This window comes from Drosophila busckii, chromosome 2L (genome assembly GCF_011750605.1).
Source record: "Drosophila busckii strain San Diego stock center, stock number 13000-0081.31 chromosome 2L, ASM1175060v1, whole genome shotgun sequence".
NCBI classification, from domain to species: domain Eukaryota; kingdom Metazoa; phylum Arthropoda; class Insecta; order Diptera; family Drosophilidae; genus Drosophila; species Drosophila busckii.
In genome coordinates this window covers 6,719,152-6,743,704 of record NC_046604.1, presented here as the reverse complement: position 1 = coordinate 6,743,704, position 24,553 = coordinate 6,719,152, and the positions used below count along the sequence as shown (strand labels likewise).

Below are 24,553 nucleotides of genomic sequence, written 5' to 3'. Positions count from 1 at the left end.
CACTTCGTCTGCTTCTTCTTCATTTTAGTACAGTTTGCATTTAGTTTAGTTTAGATTTACAGAGTTGCGGTTAGATAAGCAAGCTTAAGTATTGGTTGCGTCAACTTTGTTTCTTTTTTGTTTTTGTTGCTTGTTTTATTAAAACTTACAAATGAATTACAATAATTAGTAATTACTTAAGAGTTATTTTGGTTTTACATGCGCTGCGCATCTCAATTACTTGCTGTGTGCTCTGTGCCATTTTAGGTAGACTTTTTGTTTGAGTGTAAGTATTACATTATACATATATATAACACTATAAGTAATTGTTGCTTGGTAAAAATGTACAATTGTTTTGGTTTTGCTACAGTTTAGTTTCATTGTTTTTAGTACATACAACTTGCAAATAGTTTTTAGCTTTAGTTTCGATCGATTAAAAACTCATTAAATGTAGTATACCAAAAATTATTCAATAATATATTACAAAAACAATATAAATATTATTTAATATTATATAATATAAGCCTGTACTACGACGATTTTTGTATTGTTTTTAAAAAAACTAGTTCGTAACAAATTATAAGGTAGAGATTTCAACACATATCAAATATCGCATAGTATGCATATTGTTCACTTGTTTTTTTATTTTTATTTAAACTAAGTTGCCTAAACTTGTGTTTTTAAATTTTTGCTAGATTTTTTCTTCAATTTTTCAGTATTAATTTCAATTTCGTTTTGCTCTTAAATACTTTTCAGTGACTTGCGTTCAAATGCGCTTAAGAAACTTAAATAAAACAATTGGTTAACATTTACAAAAAACAAACAAAAAAATCACTAATGTGTAAATGTAAGTAAATTAGTTTTTTTTTTAAAAACAAGTTTGTCGTTTCTTTATCATAAAACGTTAATTGTAAATTTAAAGCCAAACAAACGAGATCCTGCTCGTATGCAAATTAAGCAAAGCGTTTAGAGTTTTCTTTAAAATTAAAATTTTTAAATTATTAAAAAAATGTAAATTTTGAAAAATGATTATTTTTCAACTGAGCATAACAATAAATAAGTTGTTCGAATAAGTGTGTGTGTGTGTTTGTCTGTGTGTGTGTGTATTGTGCGTGTTAAGAAAATATATAATTTAAGTTTTGCGCGTAGCTTTGTTTACCTTGATAACTTTTTTTCTTTTTATGTTGTTTAAGAAATAATATTGCCACAAGTTGTAATAAAAAATATTTCTTTTTATATATAAATATAAATAAAATATATGTGTTGATGTGTGTGTGTGTGTGCAATTGTGTGTGTCTTAAATAAAAGGGAGTTAAACCATTTACGTTACAAATTATAAATCTACGCAATAAAATCTCATAGAATAACAAAAATCATATGATATACATATAAAAAAAAATTAAAATCAAATCAATTGTTTTAGCTTATAAGCAATAGAAAAAACATAACGTTATGCTATTGATTTTTATGTTGCTCTTTTTGTTTTTTTTTTTCTCCATTTTCTGTTTTGTTTGCTTGCTTTGTTGTACAACTTTCTTTAACTTTAGTTAGCAAAAATGTTTCTAATTTTTAAGTCTAGCAGCACTTTGAAGATTTGCCAGTCGTTGGTTGCTTGCTTGCTCTCCCACTCTCTTAAGTGTCGTCTTTGAAAACGTCTTTCATTTTAGTTGCTCCTCCGATTCGATCTCAATCCCATTAACAATCTCATGCCCGTCTCTGCTCGTTGCTCGTGCCCATTCCAATTCGTATAATATATTCTCAGTGAGTGTTTCATGTTGTTTACTTGCTTACTTTTCTGTTTTATTTGTTTGTTTGTTTGTTTGTCTAACTAAGCCATTGTGCTTGGTTTCTTTGGGTCAACAATTAAGCGCCCACCGTTGGGCCTCTCCTAGAGCGGATGCAGCTTTGTCGTGTGCACGGTCAGTGCGCTGCGTTGCGTGAATCGTTTGTCACAGTACGGACAGGTGTACGGCTTTTCGCCGGTGTGTGTGCGTATGTGTTTCGTGAGATAGTCCTTTACACTAAAGGACTTGTCACAGTAGCCACAATGAAACGGCTTCTCACCTGTAAAAGCGAATAACAAAGCATTGACCAAATTAGCAAATCAAATTTTTGCCAGCACCAAGTTAATTAATTGTTTTTTTTTTTTGAAATGCTGGATGCCGTGCAGTACCAAATGTAATAAGTAAGGTACAATATATAAAGAAATTTGCACGTTAAAATCAAACTAATATATATATGTGTATATAGTTGGTTGATTTTTTTGATATTTACTTTATAAAGTGTTAAAAAATGCGTACGAGACATATTAATACGTAATGAGATGAGGCGGGCGATACGTTTAAGGTTTTTAACATTTCACACTTGCAGCAAGTTTATATTTAATTTATCAGTTTTCTTTTAATTGCAGATTCAATATTACGGACAATTTACTCAGATCTGAAACTTCTGCAAGCTGTTAACGCTTCGATGCACCGAAGCATTTGGTTTAAACTTCATTCTGCGAAGAGCTTGGCAAATTCTAAGATCAACTCCAAATTGAATTTCTTCTTCTTATTCTTGCATTCCCACACAAATAATCTTGGCTGTACAGTTTTGAAGATCATTGCGTGCAACTGCAACTGCATTGCCATGTTCTTCAGCTTGCATATGTGGGTGTGTGTGTGTTTGTGTGTGTGTAATGAGTTTTGTGCGTTTGTGTGAGTTTAGCTGAGCGAAGTATAAATATATTTGAATATAGTATATAATAGTATATATATTGAGTATGACAAATGAGTATGAAGGCAATTTGCATACATGTTTCATTTTGCGCACAGACATTAAAAATATTTTTTTTAGAATTTTTGTTTTTGTTGTTGTTGCACTTGAGAACGAGTCGATTGATTGATTGAGTTGAGTTGAGTTGAGTTGACTGAGTTGAGAGTTGATTGATTGATTGATTGGTTGATTGACTGACTGATTTGATTTGAAATATATATTGCTTCTCACCCGTGTGAGTCGTTAAATGTTTGTTCAGGTAATCCTTAACAGTGAACGCCCTGCCACAATAGCCACATCTAAATGGTTTCTCACCTGTATGTATGCGAGTGTGCTGTTTTAGTGTATTCGATTGAGTGAAGGACTTGCCGCAGTAGGAGCACGTGTAGGGGCGTTCTTTGGGCGTGGCGCTGTTTATTTTTTTTTTTTTTTGGTTTGATATATATTTTTATATTAGATTTTGTTGTAGTGCGGGGTAAGAGAAAAATAGAGAATATAGAAAGAGAGAAAAAGAAAGAAAAGCAGAATAATACAATTAGTAACATTCAATATTCAATATTTTGTGTTTTTTGTATGTTGGAACGCATGAGCTGCATCCATGGACATACGAGGACACACCCATGCGTTCAGCCTCAGTCTTGATCTTAAGGAAAACAAACAAAATATATATTCATATAAAAAAACAATTGCAGCAGTTGCTGATATGAAATATGAGCTGCAGCGCCTGGGGAGCTGCAACAATGCGCTGCAATTCAAGAAGCAACAGCTGGAGACAGTGACGCCCCTCAGCTGAACCAACCGGCCCACACTTCAACGTAGCTGTGGCTCTAGTCTATGTTTAATATGTATGAGTTGTAAAAATGTAAATGAAATTTACTCTGCTTCGCCCGTGTGTATCTTGCGATGCATGGCCAGTGTGCCGGGCGTTTTGAAGGTCTTCGGGCAATCGGGACATTTATGCCGTATCTTGTGCGCCAGATCTGCCGGCACTGACTGTGTGCTGACCAGCACACTGGTGGCGGCACCCGCTGCTGTGGGCTGTGCACCCGGATTCGCTTGTATGGCATAGACAGGCACTGAGTTCACCACATCGCCGCTGTCGCTCAAGCTCAACGGCTCCTCCTTAATGATGACCTGCTAAAATTATAGATAACAAACAATATATTAGGACCTTTATTATCTAAACTCTGTTTGTTTTTGGATATTTGATCTGTCTATGTCTTTGCACTCACCTGCGGATGTGTAACCGTCGCGCCATTGCCGTTCTTTAGCAGTTTTACCGTAAGCGGCGGCACCTTCAACGCTGATGGGTCATTGAGGTCATCCTGTTGCTCCTGCAGCTCACGCTGTCGCTGTTGCTCCTGCTGTTGCTGGTGATGATGCTCTTGCTGCTGCTGTTGATGCTGCAGCTGTTGTTGCTCCTGCTGCTGCAACTGTTGCTGCTGTTGTTGCTGCTGCTGCTGATGTTGCTGCTCTTCGGGCGTCAGTCTCATATCACGCGGCGCTATGGCGGGCAAATCGTCAGGCGTCACTGGCGCCTCTTGATGCTCCATAAACGCTTGCTGCTGACCCGCCGCCAACATCGCTGCGGTGCAGATCGCGCCACAGTGCGAGCATTTATATTCGTTGGGATTCTGCGTCACCGAATTTACGCCGTATATGGTGCAGACGGCGCAGCGCGCCAAAAACACCGTCGCCTGATGCGTAAGCCGATGATGCTCATCCGCCTCAAGAGCGCTGCCGAATTTATCATCACAGTTAGTACAACCATAGCTAAGAGGCTTCAGTTGTTGTTGTTGTTGCTGCTGCTGCTGCTGTTGGTGTTGCTGGTGCTGCTCCAGCGTTGAAATGGGTATGCCATGGCATAGCTGCATATGCTCCGCAGCATGCTGGGCACGATCGAACTGCTGATGGCATATGGTGCAGTAGTGGGTGTTAATCACATTGGGGTCCATGCTGAGATTGGGCACAAACGCGGTCTTAAGCGTGTTCATGCTGCTGCTGTTGCTGTTGGTAGTTGCTGCTGCTGCGGCTGCTGATGAGACTGCTGCTATAACGGCGGCAACTTGATGTGTCGGCTGCGGCTGCGACTGCGGCTGATGTTGCTGATGATGATGTTGCTGCTGCTGTAGTTGCAGTTCTTCGTGGCGTGGCAGTCGCAGTTCCTGTGTGTTTGTAGTAGACTTTAACATTGCTCGCTTGGGTCTGAGCAGCGGGTTAAGCAGGCTAAAGGCGCGCTTGGCTTTGTTTTTATGGTATGTGGTTAGTTAGTTAAAAAAGATGCATGAACTTCCGGCAGCACAACAACCAACGAAATGGCCGCTGCAATGATCAAGTGTGAAAGGCAAAAGCTGAGCAGTTTGAACTAATAATAAATTTTAATTACCCCACTGGCTAAGAGAGAAGCTCACGCTCACTCACACGCTCACCGCTCACTAAAAAGGGCAGCGCAGCTTTGCTGATAAGCAGAAGCGCTCTGCTCTTGTTGTGCGCTGTCCTTTTTTGTTGCAGGTGGCAAAGCAAGCAAGACAATAATAATTGCAGCAAAACAACATGCACAAGAGCAATCAGCAAGCAAAAGGCGGCGCAAATTAAGCGTAAATTAGCACTGAAAATCACAAAATTCACTGAGCAGCGGTGCGGCGCGACATTAGCGGGTGGCGGCAGCGGCAGCGGTGGCGGCGGCTCTCTCGCCTCGCGCGCAAAACGAAACGAAATCGGAAATCAGTTGTCGCTGTCGCTGCTGCTGCTGTTTCTACCGATCTCTGTTTCTGTGTGTTTCTCTACTTCGGTGTGTTCCCCCTAGTTTGACCCCCAAGTCTCCCCCCACACACATATACAGAGGCATGGGGACAGGCAATGCGTTCGAATCGAGAATTTTTTTTCGGTCCGTCACTGTCATATTCTAAATTCGGAATTCTATTTTGATTTTTTTTTTCTCCGTGGTGCGTTTTACCCAAGAACCCTTACCAGCGTGTGCGTATCCACGTATTGCACTTCGGTATTATTACGGCCGTTTCTATGGCAAAATTGCCAATCAATCCACAAGCATTTTCTTTGTATTTGTACAACAAATATATATTAACTTTTCACTTTTATTATTATTTTTGGCGAAAAATGTACAAGTACAACAAAAAGTATCGACGGCATCGATACTTTGCGTATTCCACTTTGCGCAGACATTCCGATTTCGATGAGTAATCGTTTTGCGCGAGCAATGGCGTTGCCAGCTAGTTAAGTACTCCTCACAATAGTGCTCCTCACATGATATATTTATGTTTAAAAGTTCCTTTTTTTATGAATATAGAATTTGTAACTCAGATATTTTATATTTATTAGATTATAGTTTTACCATTTTTGTTTTTTTAATGGAAGTATTGGCCAAACTTCAACATTAGAATATTAAAGAATATCGCTAAAGCGCAGCGCAGCATGGTATGGCGATGTTTTCTCACATCACTTGTGCTTTGGTTTATTTTCACAATCAGACGAGAAAAAGACTAGGACAAGGAAAATAAAACGAAATTCAATTTCAATATAATTGGTAATTCAGAGGGCGTATATTAACAGCCAAGGCAGCAGGCAGTTGGAAAAGATTGACAACAGCTCAGAAGTTAACAACAACAAGTGCCAAAGCCGAAAACCAAGTTTGTTTATAAAATATGTTTATACTTCAGCTACAAATTAAATACAATTTGTTTTTGTTTTGATAGCAATGTCGTCACCATGGGCCAAGGCTAGCAGCGAACCCGTGCAGGCGGCGAGTCTGGCGGATATAATGTCTGAGCAATATGCGCACAAATTGCACGATAAAGAGGTGAAGCGATTCCAACAAAAACAAGAGCAACAGGAGAAGCAGCGCAAAGATAGCGAAGAAGATACCGCTAGTTACGCTGACGTTGCCAGCACTTCCAAGCCGTCCGAAGCTGGTGATTGGCAGGACTATTCCATGCTGCTAAAAGATGAGGAAGTCACACCTGAAATCTTGGCATTGCTGCAAGATGATGCTGAATCGGATGCAGTCATTGCTCGTCTGCTGCAGTCACAGTTTGATCATGAATATAATGAAGAGTTGCGTCGTATCGAACGCCAGCAGAATAAAGGATCCAAAGTGACAGTGACGTTAAATAAGTATCTACGTGACGGCGATACGGAATTCCTACACGACACCGAAGAAGAGGACTATGAGGACGATGAGCGCCAAAAACAAGACTGGGATCGGTTTGAAACCAACGAAAAACTGCTGGAGGCCATACCCAAGTGTGGCTTTAAAGTAGACAAAGAGGGCGAAATGATAACCAAGCATGATCCACAGCTTTGTGGTGTGCGCAACGCACAGCGTGTCATGAATTTTCCACCAGAGTTTCCCACCGGCGATGCGGCCTGCTTTGACATGAAGCTATCGAACAAAGTGTACAATCAGCTCAAAGCATATTCACGACGTGGACGCGCCGATCGCAAAGAGAAAGTGGCCACTGCAGAAATGGGCGTGGATGCCGCTACACGTCTGCTGCTCTACAAGCTTATAAACAATCAAATACTCGAGAAAATCAATGGCATTATCTCCACAGGCAAGGAGGCGGTCATTTTGCATGCCAACTCAGATAGAAGCTACACAGGCGCGAACGAGCATGGCCATGGCAATGGTGTGCTTATGTCTCCCGATCTGCTGCCTAAAGAGTGCGCCATCAAGGTCTTCAAGACCACGCTGAATGAGTTCAAGCAGCGGGATCGCTACATTAAGGACGACTATCGTTTTAAGGATCGCTTTAGCAAACAGAATCATCGTGTCATCATCAACATGTGGGCAGAGAAGGAAATGCACAATCTTATGCGCATGCAAAGCATCGGACTCAATGTACCCGATGTGGTGGTGCTAAAGAAGCATGTCCTGGTCATGCGCTTCATTGGCGACAATCACAATGCGGCGCCAAAGCTAAAGGATGCACGCCTCAGTGCCGCGGAGCTAAGTTGCGCCTATGAAGAGATTGTTGCTGCCATGCATAAGCTTTATAATGAGGCTAAGCTGGTGCATGCTGATCTGAGCGAATATAATATACTCTGGTTCGAGGGTAAATGCTGGTTCATAGATGTGGCCCAAAGCGTTGAGCCCGAGCATCCCAGCGCTTTGGAGTTCCTGATGCGCGACTGCAGCAACATTGTCAACTTCTTTGAGAAGCGTGGACTACCTAATATTTATAGCAAGGAGCAGCTCTTTGAGTTTATAACTGCGCTTAATACGGACACATTAAATGCCGCCATGTTGGAGCGCATACACACAAAAGGCGCCAATGTGAGTCAGGCCACAGCGCCACATCAATCCGAATGTCCAGCTGAGCTACAGCCACTGGAATATCCTTTTGAACTAGCCTGGGAGAAGTCGCTGCTGGAGCGTGAAGCAGCCGCAGCACTGAAACAATTGCAGCTCAAAGAGGAAGAGGGAACATTAGAACAATCTACTGCCAACTCTGCAGATTAACTATCTTACAGGAAAATATTTTTGAAAAATATTTTGCCAATATTTATTGCAAATTAAAATAATTTAGAAACTTGGGTGTGTAAATTTACTGGTATTTTTAATAAGTTTGAACTTGAATTGTTATTAAGCGCTCAGCGCCACGCCCCCAATGGCAAGCACGCCTTTCTCTGAGGCTAACCCAACAATTGAACCATTAATTGAGGGATTTTCTTTGTTATTGTTGAAATCATTCAATTGATTAAATCATTTACATGCGCGCATTCAAATTGCACTCGCTCTGCTCATGAGTCGGCAGCAGCAGCAGCCGATCAGCAGTTTATTTTAATAAATAAACCCAGCAATATAACAAATTTGTTGCTGCCTTTTTAACAAAGCATACGCCCTGGTGTCCATAAGCTGGACTTTAGCAAATAGCTGTGGCAGCGAAAAAAAAAAATAAAACAATATTACGTCAATAAGTAGAAATAAACAAATTCATCAACGCTTGGAATTTGTTTAGCTTCGATTGACTTAAGTCTGGATTCGCTATATGCTCTATATAAAGACGTAATTAGCGTGACGCACGGTCCGCTGAAACTTGAGATTCTAATACACTCAATGTACTATGGTAAAAATTTGTATATCGAAGACTCTGCAAATTTTGAGTTTCAAACTTCGAATTTTGTTCGAAAATAAAATGGACATGAACATGGACACATTTACAATGTGCTTTAATATTTAGCAAACATTGTAGTTCAGTTGTAATTACCCGGCGCTCATACCCGCAATAATGGAACTCACATATGCGTAAATACTTATTATGACACATCTTAATAACAATTATTTTTTAAACCGATCAATCGAGGAAAATACACGAATCTCTTAGGCAATCGCCACTGGAATCGCTAACTGCATCAATTATTTTTTTTTTTTACATATTATAAAATTATCATAGCATTGAAGCGCTCAACAGCAAGGACGTTTATATATCTTTTATCTACGTCGTATTTTAATTATATCTGTTTGAACATTCGCTAATTTGTGCACGTTTTGGCTAACAAAAGCACAGACCAGGGCACTTCAAAAGCCAGAGAGCTCTTGGTATTCTCACTTATTATTGACTAAGTTGTTTTTTATTCGAAGAATTGCAGGGGCTCCGCGGTGCCTCGAGAATCGGACAATGAAATACATGCGTAACAACACACACAACGCATAACCCGTAATGGCGATTTTGAAAGGTGGGCCTGGCTGCCGACGATCCGTCTTGGATAGTTAACTTCGACAATGGTGACGCAAAGAAAGAAGCGGACAGAAAAAATCAAAAGAAAAAATAATAGAACTTCGCTCCTTCTTAAATAGATGATTCTGTCACGCATTCGCAGTTTGATTATAATGGATAGTATACATAGAGCTTATTTACAATATATCACAGCACCACCAAACACTTGGCTTAGTGATGCCGACTATTATCCGTAAAAATACGCCAAGAAATAAATTGTAAGTCAACACTTGTTGAAATTGTTTAAAAGACGGAAAATTTAAGTTGTTATTCGTCGGCTGTAATAAACGTTTTCGAATAATAAATTCATTTATTCATATAGCAAGAAAAATATTTTTTATTAAGAAAAATAAGCTCAAATGGGGTTCGCTAAGCGATTTATGCCTAAAGTTGTCAATCGTCTAGACCATATTAATTACTACATCATTATAGAAGAAAAAAACCAATTATATATATAAAAAAAGCTTAACCAATTAAATGTAATAAAAATTTTTGTCTTGAAGGGAATGTACTATCGCCATGATTCAATTAAAAAATACCAAAGCAAATTCTATGCAAACATTATTACTTGCTTCCCAGTTTACGATCCATGCAATAATCATAAAGAAAGCATTAGCACAACAGTTGCGGCTGACAGAATGGCCAACCGTAAATGCAGAAAGACATGGCATATTTCGCTCTCATCAATTAAAATGTCCCAAAGCATGTAATCAAGGCAGCAGCGAGTAAGACAGACTCGCATTTTTTCAAGTGTAGCCGCAGCAGCGACAAGAGAAGACTCCACTCACACACTCACAAACACTTGACAGCAAGCTCCAAGCGAAAGAGGCTCGTCGCGTATAGCTTTTGGCGCTTGCTGCGCTGCGACCGCGACTGCGCAGTCGATCTTTATGTGAAATCAACTTCAAGTGGCAGCAGCGCTGCTCTCAAACACACACGCACATTGGAATTTGCAAGTTTAACGTTAACAATTTATTTGCATTTTTAATTTTCATGTGCCAGTGCATGCTTACATGTGTGTGTGTGTGTTACCTGCAAGTTGGTCAATCTACGTGAGAGGAGAGGCATCTATTTTAGGTCTAACCAGTTGCAGTGACCATCAGCGCCGACGCCGCCACGATGGCCTCTTGTAATTCAAGTTACATTGCCTACAAAAATAGAACCTTTAATTTATTATTGTTGTTGCCGCATCTGCTGTGTGTTGGCTGCTGCCCTTACATGGTCATATCATTTTCATTTTTCATGCTAGAGACTCTCCAACAAAGTTATATTGGCTGCCATGTTCATTCAAGTGGTTAAAAGGCGTTTACAGACAGCCTCTTTAAACGAAAGTGAAATGCGGTGCTAGTTAGTGCAGTACAGTAGGCACGCGCTAAAAGGGAAGAGACACAAGCGCAGACATTTGCACTAGCAGAGAACTACAGAAATCAGCAATTGACATAAATAATTAAGTAAATACTTAACTAATAACTGTAAATTAGCATACACAAGCAAGTATTGACTGTGCTTGCTCTATATTTAGATACTGTAGTTATTATGGAATACGCGTTGACCACTGACCACTGACCACTGGGGAGCGCTCTTAATTATGGAGACAGACAAGACTGTCTGCTGTTAGTTTGGTATGCCGCATATGATCCATGTAATTTATAAGGCTAACTGATAATTACATACGAGTGCAGTATGCAGAAGTACAGTAGAGCATTGCAAAATTTAGCGCAAGGAATTTTTGCAATTAAAAATGTGCTAAGCATATTTTTTAACATTACGTATGATTAGCAGAGTTTATCGCTGTTAATTGACAGCTGCATGTTAATCGCCATGCAAGCAAATTAATTGAACTAAAACAGTTAAAGGGACAGGAGGGAAAGTTAAAACGTGTTTTGTTTTTTGGCCAGGCAAAAACCTCACGTGAGTGCAAATTAAATGCGAGGGAGCGAGCGCAATATATATTGGGTAGGGTTGTTCGACTTGGTGACTCATCATCATCATCATCGCAGCAGTTTGCTCTAAAGCGTTTTTTGTTGTGCTGCTTTTTTTTTTAGTAAGTAGAAGCCGACTTGCAAAATAAAATACTTAACACTGCCCTTGACCATGTTTTGACAATCCTCATGGCCAGCAGCACTATATGCTAGAGCTCTACCTACCGTTATGTGGCTAAAAACTGCGCATAATTTAAAACACAAAAGTGTTTACTACCTGAGCAATAGCTCACTTCGTCTGTCAATGATTGACAGACTGTGCAAATTGCGCAGATGTTTCTATACTGCGACCGCATTTAGAGAGATTTAGTTCCTAGGTACGAGAGAGTGGGAAATTGACCTGGCTTGGGCTACCTGAGATCGGTTGCTGCTAGTTTGAGGCGGTGCTGGTGACAGCAACATTCCCAGAAAATATATGCGAATAGATTTGTTAAAAGATTATGCTCGTTACGCAGTTAATAATTGCACGTAGTGTATTTAAATTTCGTATTATCTAATGTTCCTTAGTTCATTTTGTTTACGAAAGCGTGAGCACAAAGTAAATCGCAAAACAGACAATTGTAACCTGAGCCTAAATTCCCAGCATGCATTAGCTAATACGTCAGGCATTATACTCTATATATTTTTATATCTGGCAAATCATTATCAGCGTGAATTTTAGTATTTAGTTTAGTATGCCCTATCTTTATGGCATAGCTGATACCAAGTTCCTGGTCAAGAAGGAGAAGAAGAAGCGCCATGTGTCGTCGCACAATGTGCTGCCAACGCATAAATTCCAACGCAATGCGCTGCTCGAGGCACGCACCAAGTTCGATCATAATGCCTGGCCCATACAATTTAGAGCCACGCCCGCGCCCTTGGTGGAGCTGTGTGCCATTGCAGTGGACAAGCTGCCGTTGCCGTCGATCTTTGAATGGGATGATATGGACATAAGACGCTGGATCAAGCGCTACGGCTATCCGCAGTATATGGTTAGTTAACGTCGTAGCCCAAGCTGAAATAATAATCTTCTTGGTATCTTATGCTTAGAACACTTTTCGCGTCAACATGGTTTCGGGTCGTAAGTTGCTGCTTTTGGACGCCAGTGCCTTGTCGGCCATGAATATCAAAAGATTCGATCATATCAAGCATATATCCTAGGCCATACGCATGTTGTTTCACTTTGAGTTGACCAAGTTCTCCTCGAGCATTTCCCTGCCCGATGAGAAGCCCAATGAGCTCTACTTGCTTTGGCATACACAAACCGGGCTTAACTACGATGCAGTGCGTCGCTCTGATCTTTATAGACGCATGCAACTCATACGCGAGCGCAGCTTGAATTTGGATCATTGGGATTTGCTGGACTTGTGGTTACGCCGTGAGCGTGAGCGTAAATACAAGGAGCTGGTGGGTCTTGTGCCACGCCACAATTTGTTCGAGTGCCTCAAGGCACCGGTTGTGGTGAGAAACGCGGAGCCCAAGCTGGATGACATGATGTGTCCCATCTGCATACCGCCCTGCGAATGCGAATGGACCGAACGTGATGTACATGAGCCCTGGCGCCTCAGCTGCCTTACCGCCGGCAGATTGTCGACTGCGAGCAGATATAGCAACAAGGAAACCAATTGCACTACTTGCATTCCGCCCTGTGAGTGCCGCTGGCCCTCGCGTTATTATCTCACTGGCACCGTCATTCGCTGTTTGCAGCAAAAGTTTCCCGAAAAGTTTTCACCCATCTTCGATGAGCGTTTCACGGCTGTGGTGCGTCCGAGTTTGGTGGAGCGCTGGACGCGCTTTTCCATATAGTTTGCGGAAGTTAACTTGTTTTTACTTCTGTTATGCGATAAGTCTGTATGTAAATACATTTTGCCTGACGTTAACTTAGATCAGCGGTTATTGGTTGAGACTTAATAGCGTAGAGATCTTGTCTATATAATTGCAGCTCAAAATCGAAATGACAAGCAAATGAGCAGCAAGCGATAGCTTGATGAGTGGCTAAATACCCTCTAAAGTGAACAGCTGACAACACTAATGAAGAAATATAGTAAAGAATATAAAGGCGAAGGTCGCCGCAAAGCAAATTCATTAGTTAAGGCGCCCGCACATGATTATTGCCGCTATCTTATAATATGTGATTCTCCCACTCTTATACATACATATTCGTGGCCGACAGTACAGTTATGCTAATATTTACATACTCTTTGGCTATCACAGCGTATTACACCAATTTTAATTCATAATACCCCATTGCACTCGCAGCCAAAGCACAAAAATAAAACAAACGGCGCAAGAATTTGAATTTTTGCATCCCACGACAGCAAAAGCAGCGACAGCAGCAGCAACAGTAAGAATACAGCAAGCAACAACAACAACAGTCACACCAACACCAACACTTAAGCGCAGCGATCCATTGTAAACACATCCCCATTCAACTGAGCGCCAAACACGCTGTTCGCAGCGACAGCAGCAGCGACTGCGACTGCAGCGTCTACGCCGACGTCGTCGTTCAGAGCAAGAAAAAGCAGCCGCCGCACAGGCAAAATTTTCAGTTCAGTTTCAACATTCGGACTGTCAGCAGCAACAGCTAAAGCAGCAGCAGGCAGAACAACAAGCTAAAGCTGAGAGATAAAAAAGAAGAAAAGAAGCAGACACAGGCACCGCTATTAAAATTAGGGGCCACATCGACAACGCAACCAACTGTTCGAATTTATTTCAACAGTATTAGCCAAAAAAAAAGACGGAAAATTCATAAAGCGCATGCGTTGCTCTCAACAATTTCTTTTGACTAAAACAATTACAACAGACTTTTGAAACAGCTGCCTGAAAAACATTTTCAAAAATATTTTGTTTGCCGCTTGACTTAAGACCAGAGAGATAAAAGATAAACGCGCGATACGCTCGCATTTAAATAACAGAAAGTACGGTTACGTACAATTAATCTGTGTAAATTTAACATAAATTCTGTGACTGTGTACGTCTAGTGTTCTATATATATATATAGCCGCAGCATCGTTTGCATATGTGACAGTGACATCCTTAAACACACTTTGTAAATTGTTGATAAACTTGTGTAAATTACTATAATAGCTGTAAAATACTTGTTAATTATATATTCTACGGCACGTTAATCAGTCAAGTGTGTGTGGTGTACAGCAAATTGCATAATTTGCATAAGTTGCTGTTCAGTTGGTCAACACACTTGGTAGACGTCATCTCGCATCAAGTTCAAGGTGGGTTTTAAATCTAATACATGTAAAAAAAATGTGTTTGGTTTGTTGACTAGAAAAATCGCGAAAAATTTGGAAACTGTTGGAAACAGAAAATGTTAAGCAAGCGCAAGTTGCTTTTAGAAAAAACCAGTTCAAATTATTGAATTACAGTTTATAAATAAATAAAAATATTGAAAGTGTATAAGTGGAAAAAATGTTTATCAATAATACTGGAAATATCTTTATGAATTTAATGAGCAAAGAATTTTTATTACATATTTAATTGATAGCATTTTATTATAAAAAAAAAACCTAGTGCAATGCAATTAAATGAAGAAACAAAAATATGACAAGCTGCTATCACTCGATATATTTAAACCCCAAATATAAATATATAGCGATTTATACATATAGCCACGTTAGTCAGCAAATGACGTACGACATAGAATCGAGTGAATGCCTGCATGTGACCGCGTCTCAGATACATAGATACTAAATGAAAACATATAGTCAATGCCCAAGAAACATGCGAAACGTACATACGGCGGAATATACTTAATTATAAGTAAATTTTGACAGACGCCGCTTTTTTGTTTTTGTTTTATAGCTATCTACATAGCAACGCCAACACGCCGGACCTAATCATGTTAGGCAAGGACAACAAAGTCCGCACATAGTCACCACCCCCACACACAAACACACACATGGGTTAATGCCATGCCAAATTATAGCAAAGTATCCATATGAACAAAAAAAAAATCGTAGGCTTTTGATAATGACGCTGATGTATTGTTGTGGTTTGTGCTTTAAATTGTTGCTAAGCGGCGATGCAAATAACTTGATACTGCAAATTATGCAGTTTAATGCAGCATGTGCCGTGCTAAATTAACATGTTAATGCACTGAAAGAAAAAAGTGGCAATAAGCTTGTAAGCTGTGAAATTCAATTTATGCATTCTAAGTAAATGAGTTTGAGTATTTTAGGCAATTTTATTATTCAAACAATTTATAGGCCTTTTTTATCTTTAGATAAGCAAACTGCATTATCTACAGTATCTTAGCAGTTACTTATGAATGAGCGAGTGCAGTCAGGCCGTTCGGCTTTATCACATGATATATTGTCTCGCAAGCAGTACAAACCCACTTTTTTTCTTATCATACAACAAACAATTTCTTATCGCTATTGTTAACTTTAATTTTTCATTTCCATATTGTCACATTTATTTTGTTTACGCACGTTTTTGTTAAGAGCACACGAGACCGTTGATAAAGATAAGCATAAGATCTGATATACATAACTGATAAAAACGCAACCATTTAAAATTTACAATTTTAATTTTTTGTATAATATTTACAGCCCAACCACTAACATGTCTAATACGGAGAAACGTGGTCTATTCGTGCGCAGTAAGTATTTAAATTTTTATATTTTATTAGGCATTAGACTCATCGCTTAATTCTAAAGCTAACGTTATGTGACGAGCCCTCTTTTTTTTTGTTGTTGTTTGCTGTACTATTAACTGTAACAATAGACAAATTGGCCAGGTTTCATGCAAATGACACGCACTGAAAACTCAGTTATAGACAAATTGATTTGCCTGGGGGATTGGCCCTCAGTTTGATTGACTGAATTGAGGTTACAAATCAATTGAGCAATAGCGGAAGAACTTAATCAAAATAAAGTACTGCTTATAGTAAGATTTAAGGTACAGTCCAGCGTATCTAGACAGTAAATTATGCAAACTAATCATAGCTTGGCGTCCTATGCTAGACAAATAGGATGGGACTGTCCCTTATGACGCCATTGTTGTGACACTTTGTCGGATTACTCATAAATACATAAGGAATGTAAACAAATTATCGCAGTCACGCCAGCCAAGCACGTTTGTTGGCTATTCAGTTACCCAACGCTGTGGTTTGGTTTAGTATCTAAGCTTAGAAACACACACACACACACACACACATATAGATAAAGATACAGATACAGTCGGCAAAACATACGCTGACTGCAATTAAAGCAGCTTGTTTGTTTATTTTATTTGTATTCGAAACTGTTGCGCGTCAATAATGTGGACAAAGCTAAAAGGAATAAAGCTAATTGCCATATCAGCGTCTCTTATTTGGCTTTTTAGCACTTTGGCATACTTAGTTGAGCTAGGGCTAACAAAAAAAATTGTTACACGCTAGTGCACAACTAAAAATCATAATAAATTAGCATAGTCGTTGTCCTTGTCAAAATAAACAATGTACATTTAATTGTTTAAGACAATTTCGAACAATATTGTCAGTGCATTAGCAATGCAGTTAACGCCCATACTGGCAGCTTGAAAAAATAAAAATAAAACAGAAAAAAATGCATAACAAATGTGGCATTTATTATGGTTTGTGGCCCTGCAAGCAGCACATTAAAATAAATGCATTAAAACAATTGCAATGCAAGTGTTTTTTTTTTTTACAAATGAAGGCCATATGCTTAACACGTTTGTTAGCCATAGGCATTTTTAAGTTATCACACTGTTAACTGCAGAGCTTATGTTAACTTGCTGTTAAGCTTCACTTCACTGCTCATGCTGTTAATGTTAATTTGCTGGTAAGCTTCACTTCACACAGCTGTTAAAACAACTCAGCCGACACTTTAAATATTAATTATAATAATAGCGCTACAAAATACTGTAATTTATAGCAGCTAATGATAAGCAAATAACATTTTACACATGAACAAATTAAAATAAAAATAAACTTCATGCGGTGCTTCCCGCTAAACAAAAAACACACGTGACTGTCAAAGATTTCGTTACAGTTCAAGCGGCGTATGAGTAATATGATAAAATATTCAAATTTTGAATTAATGCGCACATAAATATGTGTCATTAAATTAATGCATTGCTTAATGACAAAATAAAGCATTTTTTTTTATTTCATTTATTGTGAGTGAAGTTTGCAGTACGCTACAAATATTTTCATTGCTGTTTTCTTTGTTTAATTGACGTTAATTAATTTCTTGGAACTTGAAGTTGTTTGACCAATTGAGCACGTTATTGTCTTGAAATGAACTCATGATTACAACGTAAATCGATGGCAAAAAAACAAAAACAAAAACAAGAAACCTGTCAGCAAACAACAACAACAACAAGTGTTTTTATGCCATTGCCTGTGACTGTAATTAACAAAATGTTTATAATTTAACGTTGTGTGGTTTCCGCTTCATGGCACACTTTTCAACAAAAAAAAATAAAACAGCATTTTTAATCTTTGCTCTCGCTGCGCATTAGCTTTAAGTTCAAGTGTGTCGCCGGTCACTGAACGTCTAATTTAATCAAATGAATGAAATGCCGGCGACTTTGAAACGCTTTATTTTCGGTTTATATGATAAGAAATCTTTCAGAAGCCTGGATTGACAATAAAAATATTTTTTGTTTTTACGACTCAGTGTCTAGCCTGGCAAAGGTTGCAAAAGTCGCGTGCTGATAAAAATAAATTCATTTATGCATAGCAAGCTCAATGTCAAAAGCGTTTAGGCATATCAGGCTCAAACTGAATAAGACTGTAGTTAACATATCTATGCTAAATAAATGTGTTTAATTATTTAATTTTAAAATCTTAAAATAGACTTTATAATTCTTTGTAGTTGCGAACGTACTTTGTCTAAATTGGGAAATCTCTTATGTAATCTATTTAATGCGAAGGTGATTAAGTTCAATGTTTTTTGTTTTCAATTTTCTTTCATTCAACATTTGGAGGCTTGTTACTATGAGTCTGCCAGTCAGACAGCGCTTTGTGCTATAAAGAATGATTAACATTCAAATAGGCACACAATTAAATGCTGATTTGCAAATATACAATTGCTATAAAAACAATCTGAGCTGTTGCTTGCCGGACGAGCCCCTTTCTATATACACTACGCCACGTATAGCAAGCAACAAATAAATGCCTAGCTAAGTAGCTAATAAAAAATAACAGCTCGTTAACTGTACATGCAGTGCTTATGTTAGTTGTAAATGTTTTTTCATTCAGTTGAGGATGCTGCTGTCGACAGGTGTTAATGGCTTGGCTCGACAGACTGTCTGATTAGCTTATCAGTGACGTCTATATAGGCGCTAAAGTGCAATTTAATGCAGACAGACAATGTAAGCGCACTTTGTACTCAAAGCAAAGCTCAAGAGCGAAAGAAAATTTCCTATGAGCGTCATGGAAATTTACTTGCAGGAAAACTAGGACAATGCTGAGGCATCTGCAATCGATTGCAATTAATTGAAGTAAGCAACAATTGTAGAGTTAATGTGAGATAACAGTGTCATTGTTAATGCTATATATATAATGTCTTGATTTATAGTCTTTATGTATAGTAAGCACTGCTAGCGAAACCAGTTAATATTGCCAGCAAGGCCAGTTCCGTAAAAATGTGCATTGGAAATCAGTTAGTAATAGATGTACATATAACGGAAATGTAACTTTTGAACATGTTCAAGTGGCAAAGCCAATAATTGCCGCTTTGAAGGCTTTTTTGTAGAGTCTGAACCAATGTCAACGTCTGATATATGAAACACGAGTGCAAACATTCAACTAACTGACAACAATAGCTATTTTAGCAAACAAAACGATATAAAAATATACAAACTACAACAAAAACTGAGCAATATGTATTTATGCAGCAGGCGCGCCTTCTAAGCGATTCTCACTGTTAAACATACCTAAGTACATACATATGTGTGTGTGTGTGTGTGTACATAATTTGGCATGTTGACAAAACAAAACGCTGCGCTATGACGTCGATCACTTGCGTAGTGTGACAATCTATATACAGTTAGATATATAGCTATAGATATAAGTATAAGTCACATGCTCTTTGGATAAATTCCTCACGTTTTCTATATGCTAAATCCAACAAGTTCATTTAGTTAATCAGTTGGTGAAGGTCAACTATGATATATAATATGCTAGAGAAAATTATTTTTTGCAATTTTCCTAAGGCCATATAGCTATTGTTTAGCGCTCAACTCAGACTTTAACATAAAAACATATTTTTTGTAAATATATTTGCACTTGAATTTGTAAATAAATAAATAACATTGGACACAAGTACTCAAAATGTTTTCAAAACAATTTACGTCAAAAATTTATAATATATAAATGCGGATATGCGTCTTTTCAAAAAGATATATATTATAAGCAGACAAGTTTATTCAACTAATTATATATATGCTATATATGTCTTCAAACACAATTCGCAAGTATTTCGAAGAAATTTTGCCTATATGGTAAATTTTGTTGACATTTCAACTTCAGCAATTACTCAAAAATAAATATGTAAATATTGATTTTGGGACTCACATGCTGCTGCCTTGGAGGCTGCAAATTAGCATTAAAATTTAATTTTAGTCTCACGTGTGCGCCCTCAAAACTTTGTTTCTTAATGAAGCTATTTTTAAACATTTTAAAATTTTGCTTTCTGTTATTTATGCTTGCTTATGGTTTTGGTTTCACGCTTAAAATGTGCAAATTAAATTGTTTATATATGCGTCTGGCAAATACAAAAAAAGCATAAAACATAAATATTGCATAAATTTGTTATGATATATAAAAGTAAGAGTATTTACTTTTCAGCTTATTTTTGATTTTTTTTTGTTTACACCAAAGTTCAGCCTCCAAATCATTTTGTTATATTTTGCAAAAACAAAATACAATTAAATTATGCTCTGAACTGTACAAATGTTTTACACAGAACCGTTTGAAGCAACAATTAATCAAAACAAACACAAAAAAAATAACAAACAAGTTTTTTTTTAAGGCGGACAACTTTGAGAGTTTTCTTGGAAACCGTTAACATGAAATCATATGCGGATGAGTCAAAGCTCCAAGCACGTTTTTGAGTCTCCAAATAAGTGTGTTAATCAATGCGAAAAAATTAAATAATTTAAAAGACAATGTTACGACTTAAACAGAAATGCCAATGGAAAATATAATGTGCTAAATTATACATTATAAATCTTTTAAGTAACCGCAGGCTACACGTGGTACAACATCACTTAGCATTGATTTCAAGTCCAGATATAATAGATATGGAAGCTTCAAAGCTTTTTCATGACGCTAAAACAGGCTTGAGCCAATTTAGAATTCCGAAAATAACACTAGATCGAACTAAATATAATGTGCACTGATAAAACTTAAGGTCAGCCGTCTATAAAATTGTCTGGCTGTCGAAAATAAAAAAAAACACACATTAGCATAAATTATTTATATATTTTTTGATTAAAACTTGCTGCACATTTGACAGTTGAATTTCTGGGATTTCCAGAGCCATTAAATTAGCTTTGGAATTTAGAATTTAAGTTAATAAGTAAGTCAGTCGGCAACGTCTGCGCCTTGGGGGCATTGCCACACACAGGTGGCTAGACTAATTTTGTGGTGGGTGTGGCGACTCCTCAACGCTTTCTCAGCTCAGCTGGTATTAAATATTGATCAGCGGCAAAACAATTTACGACCGCAGCTGAAACGCAGTTCAATGGCCAACAACAAATTAATGCAGTTTGTTTTTATTATTATTATTATTATTAATTTCCTGTTATTATTATTATTTCTTGTATTTTTTGCGCACAATGCACTTTGCCACTTTAAGAGTCGTCGGCGAAACTTGAGGCAAGTGTGAATCAGACAATTAACTGACTTAATACTCTACACAATGTGGCATTTTAATTGACAGACAAAGCTTAAGACGTTCTTTATTTATCACATATTGTAAGTGTATATATGCAAAAGTTCTGGCTTTGTAATCAAATATCTTGTAATTTAGTAGCAGCTGCTGCTTTAGCCCACGGCACAAACAAAAGACGAACAAAATTCTCAAATCAAATTGATGTGCAATTTAAGGCTATTGAGGTCAAATATTGACAGTCGCGCTGTTTCTTGTTTTTTTTTTTAATTTTTAATGTGTATTTATCATGCCATTAATAAAAGTTAATAAATGCGCTTTTCACCTTATATGGTAAACAAACATGTAACCACAACAACATATTACATCAGTTTCTTAGTTAGTTAGTGACTGGTACCTTCAGCAATTGAGGCTAAACCCTAGATCTTGCCAGATCAGCTAATGTCTAGTTCTTATCAAGCAAGTACAAGATTTTTGATGTCCGGGAATATTCCATGCACGCTTTGACGGGGAATAGATCATAAAATGATTTAATTGCCAGTAAATAATAAACAAGAATTGACAGCAATATTTTTAGAATTTTAGTTTCATTATTATCAGTTTTGATGTGAGGGCAATAACAATAATATTTTGATAAAATGGGGAATGGAAAAAAAGTAACATACTATGCATAATATTTATAATACAAACAAAAGTACTTTAAATTGGAAAAGTTTCTTTAAGTAATTCAGATTTTAATTTACAAAATCGCTTTTCATTATATTTGATTTGATGAGAGCATTTACAATAATATTTTTATAAAATGCGGGGTTTTCAGAATTTAATGCGATTTAAAAACAAAAGTCCCAGATTAAATGATAAATGTATTTATTTATTATTGCTATTAAAATACAATCATAATGAAATAGCAATGGATTATTATTTTGTCTATTTTTTAAAATGTAAATTTTTATTAAAAAAATCCTATTTGCTTTATTTATTTTTGCAGACTTGCTATCATGTCGTCAGGTATTGAGTTTGCTAACCATGCTCGGCTTCATGCTGAACTATGCCCTGAGAGGTAAGTGCCACATGCCACATGCAACACGCCAACAAAAATCAATTACTAACTTTATAAATCTTACAGTAAATCTAACAATTGCCATTGTGGACATGACAGTGCCGTTGCCAAATAAAACAGCCACCAATAGCAGCAGCCCCAGCAACACCAACAGCAGCAGCAGCGGGATAATGAGCAACACCACCCACGATGGCGTCGAGGTGTACGAGGAGCGCTTCGCTTGGGACACATTGCAGCAGAACTATGTGCTGGGATGTTTCTTTTGGGGCTATGTGCTGACTGAACTGCCAGGCGGGCGCTTGGCTGAGCTTATAGGCGGACGTCGCGTCTTTGGACATTCCATGCTGTGGGCAAGCTTGTTGACGCTAATAACGCCACTGGCGGCTCATATAAATTATATTGTGCTGATTGTGGTGCGTGTTGCTTTGGGCTTTATGCTGGGCGCCTCCTGGCCAGCTATACATCCTGTGGCTGCCGTCTGGATACCACCAATGGAGCGCTCCAAGTTCATGTCCAATATGATGGCTTCCTCACTGGGTGCAGCCATTACCATGCCCGTCTGTGGTTATCTCATCTCCGTTGCTGGCTGGGCGAGCGTTTTCTATCTGACTGGTGCCATTGGTTTGCTTTGGTCGCTGGCCTGGTTCTCGCTTGTCTATGAGACACCCGCCACACATCCACGTATTACATCCGAGGAGCGACGTGAAATTGAAGATGCTATTGGCACTTCCACCAACAAGAGGCGTCCTAGCTACGTGCCCTGGGGTCAGGTGCTCTGCTCGCCCGCTGTCTGGGCCATCATCATTACACATGGTCTCTCCGTCTTTGGTTTCTTCACTGTGGTTAATCAGCTGCCCACATTTATGTCCCAGATTCTGCACTTTGACATCAAAGAGGTAAGTCAAGCAAATAAATAAAAGAAACAATATAGTATTAACTTTTATTTTTGCAGAATGGCTTGTTCTCTTCGCTGCCTTACTTGGGCAAGTATGTGATGGCTGTGTCCTCCTCCTATCTGGCTGATTATCTGCGTCAGAAGGGCACACTTAGCACCACTGCAACTCGCAAGCTCTTTACCACTTTTGGTGCGTTTATTGATAAATTTCTAGCTGCTGTATGTATTTTAATTTAATAATTATTTTATAGCTCTTGTCACCCCTGGTTTGCTGATGATCGCTCAAGTGTTTCTGGGCATGGATGCCATCTGGTCCGTTACCATATTCTCCTTGGCCTTGTTTGCTCATGGCGCTGTTACTGCTGGTTACTTGGGCAATGGTTTGGATATTGCGCCCAACTTTAGTGGCACTATTTTTGGCATGGCCAACACTTTGTCCTCCTTTGGTGGCTTCCTCTCTGCCTGGATGGTGGGCGCTCTAACCGTTAATGATGTAAGTACTTTCAATACTTTTGCTTGAACTTTGTTTATAACGCAACTTTTTCATTGTTTTATAGAAATCCTTCCATCAATGGCAAATTGTATTTTGGATCTTGGCCGCCTGTTACATCTCAGCTGCTCTAGTTTTTGTTGTCCTGGGCAGCGGTGAGCTGCAGTCCTGGAACAATCCACCAGAGCGCAAGAAGATTAGCGATGTCTCTCACGAGGAAGGTGTGCCGCTAAAGAATGAGAAATAAGCTTTTCCAACCCACCCAACTATACAAAAACAACTGCACAAGTTATAGTAGTTTCTACTGCACATTTGAGATTTTCTTTAGTTATAGAGAGAAAGTGAGTTTTCTCTCTCATAATCTAAGCACATTATGGAAGACATTAGTTTTACCTAAACTGTAAAGTTTCTATACATACACTCACACACAACACACCCTCTACCCCACTTATTGCTAAATGACTATGTAATCCTGATAAGTAATATTTACTTAGCATTCATTTATTTAAGGCAAGACTTTGAAGCAAAATATTTTTGCTTTTCAGCTGCTGCACAACACACACATTTTACAATCTATCTAATATTATAAATGTAATGTACATAGCTTAATTGATTCTGTATGTCAAGTAGACAATTGATTTTTGTGCATCACTTATTCTGTTTAATTTATTAAGTAGAACTATATTGCATAACTATGTACTCGTATTAGCTAAACACATAAATTGCATAGCTTAATTAAGTTAAGTTGAAGATACATTATTATTTATGTAATTAATTTATAGAATTTTTCTAAATTCGTAATAAAGCTAAACACAAA

At 38.1% G+C, this 24,553-nt stretch overlaps 4 protein-coding genes across 8 annotated transcripts; 3 read left to right on the top strand and 1 right to left on the bottom strand.

Moving 5' to 3' along the window:
* Nucleotides 1–1,379: 1,379 nt before the first annotated feature.
* LOC108608184 (chorion transcription factor Cf2) lies at nucleotides 1,380–5,886 on the bottom strand. Of its 5 annotated transcripts, none has more exons than XM_017999469.2 (5): nucleotides 5,707–5,886; nucleotides 3,969–5,058; nucleotides 3,614–3,870; nucleotides 3,052–3,146; nucleotides 1,380–2,043 (listed from the first exon to the last, which is right to left on the bottom strand). In XM_017999469.2, the coding sequence occupies exons 2-5, from the start codon at nucleotides 4,926–4,928 to the stop codon at nucleotides 1,868–1,870; spliced, it is 1,488 nt and encodes a 495-aa protein (XP_017854958.1). In that variant the 5' UTR covers nucleotides 4,929–5,058; nucleotides 5,707–5,886; the 3' UTR covers nucleotides 1,380–1,867. The 5 variants fall into 5 exon arrangements, with proteins under 5 accessions (XP_017854958.1, XP_017854955.1, XP_017854956.1 ...); XM_017999466.2 differs by having other exon boundaries at nucleotides 1,382–2,043; nucleotides 2,968–3,146; nucleotides 5,707–5,885; XM_017999467.2 differs by having other exon boundaries at nucleotides 1,393–2,043; nucleotides 3,614–3,873; nucleotides 5,707–5,883.
* On the top strand, nucleotides 5,566–8,275 carry LOC108608183 (serine/threonine-protein kinase RIO3). Its single transcript, XM_033293972.1, has 3 exons — nucleotides 5,566–5,712; nucleotides 6,225–6,383; nucleotides 6,450–8,275. The coding sequence occupies exon 3, from the start codon at nucleotides 6,452–6,454 to the stop codon at nucleotides 8,213–8,215; it is 1,764 nt and encodes a 587-aa protein (XP_033149863.1). The 5' UTR covers nucleotides 5,566–5,712; nucleotides 6,225–6,383; nucleotides 6,450–6,451; the 3' UTR covers nucleotides 8,216–8,275.
* A 3,776-nt stretch (nucleotides 8,276–12,051) lies between these two features.
* On the top strand, nucleotides 12,052–13,318 carry LOC108602562. Its single transcript, XM_017990699.2, is given in 2 exon segments — nucleotides 12,052–12,426; nucleotides 12,485–13,318. Coding segments are annotated over 2 exon segments (1,053 nt in total). The 5' UTR covers nucleotides 12,052–12,129; the 3' UTR covers nucleotides 13,241–13,318.
* Nucleotides 13,319–14,004: 686 nt separating this feature from the next.
* On the top strand, nucleotides 14,005–24,513 carry LOC108594368 (sialin). Its single transcript, XM_017979528.2, has 7 exons — nucleotides 14,005–14,664; nucleotides 16,000–16,049; nucleotides 22,280–22,351; nucleotides 22,418–23,247; nucleotides 23,304–23,436; nucleotides 23,498–23,739; nucleotides 23,804–24,513. The coding sequence occupies exons 2-7, from the start codon at nucleotides 16,013–16,015 to the stop codon at nucleotides 23,981–23,983; spliced, it is 1,494 nt and encodes a 497-aa protein (XP_017835017.2). The 5' UTR covers nucleotides 14,005–14,664; nucleotides 16,000–16,012; the 3' UTR covers nucleotides 23,984–24,513.
* Nucleotides 24,514–24,553: the final 40 nt, after the last annotated feature.

Excerpts from the sequence above, each read along its gene's own strand:
- LOC108608183 (XM_033293972.1), top strand. The coding sequence starts at position 6,452 with ATGTCGTCACCATGGGCCAAGGCTAGCAGCGAACCCGTGCAGGCGGCG.
- LOC108608184 (XM_017999465.2), bottom strand. The coding sequence starts at position 4,928 with ATGTTAAAGTCTACTACAAACACACAGGAACTGCGACTGCCACGCCAC. Across the intron at positions 3,874-3,968 it reads CGACGGTTACACATCCGCAG|CAGGTCATCATTAAGGAGGA; the intron begins GTGAGTGCAAAG and ends CTATAATTTTAG. Across the intron at positions 3,147-3,613 it reads ATACACACGGGCGAAGCAGA|CGCCACGCCCAAAGAACGCC; the intron begins GTAAATTTCATT and ends AAAAATAAACAG.
- LOC108594368 (XM_017979528.2), top strand. The coding sequence starts at position 16,013 with ATGTCTAATACGGAGAAACGTGGTCTATTCGTGCGCA. Across the intron at positions 16,050-22,279 it reads ACGTGGTCTATTCGTGCGCA|ACTTGCTATCATGTCGTCAG; the intron begins GTAAGTATTTAA and ends TTATTTTTGCAG. Across the intron at positions 22,352-22,417 it reads GCTGAACTATGCCCTGAGAG|TAAATCTAACAATTGCCATT; the intron begins GTAAGTGCCACA and ends TAAATCTTACAG.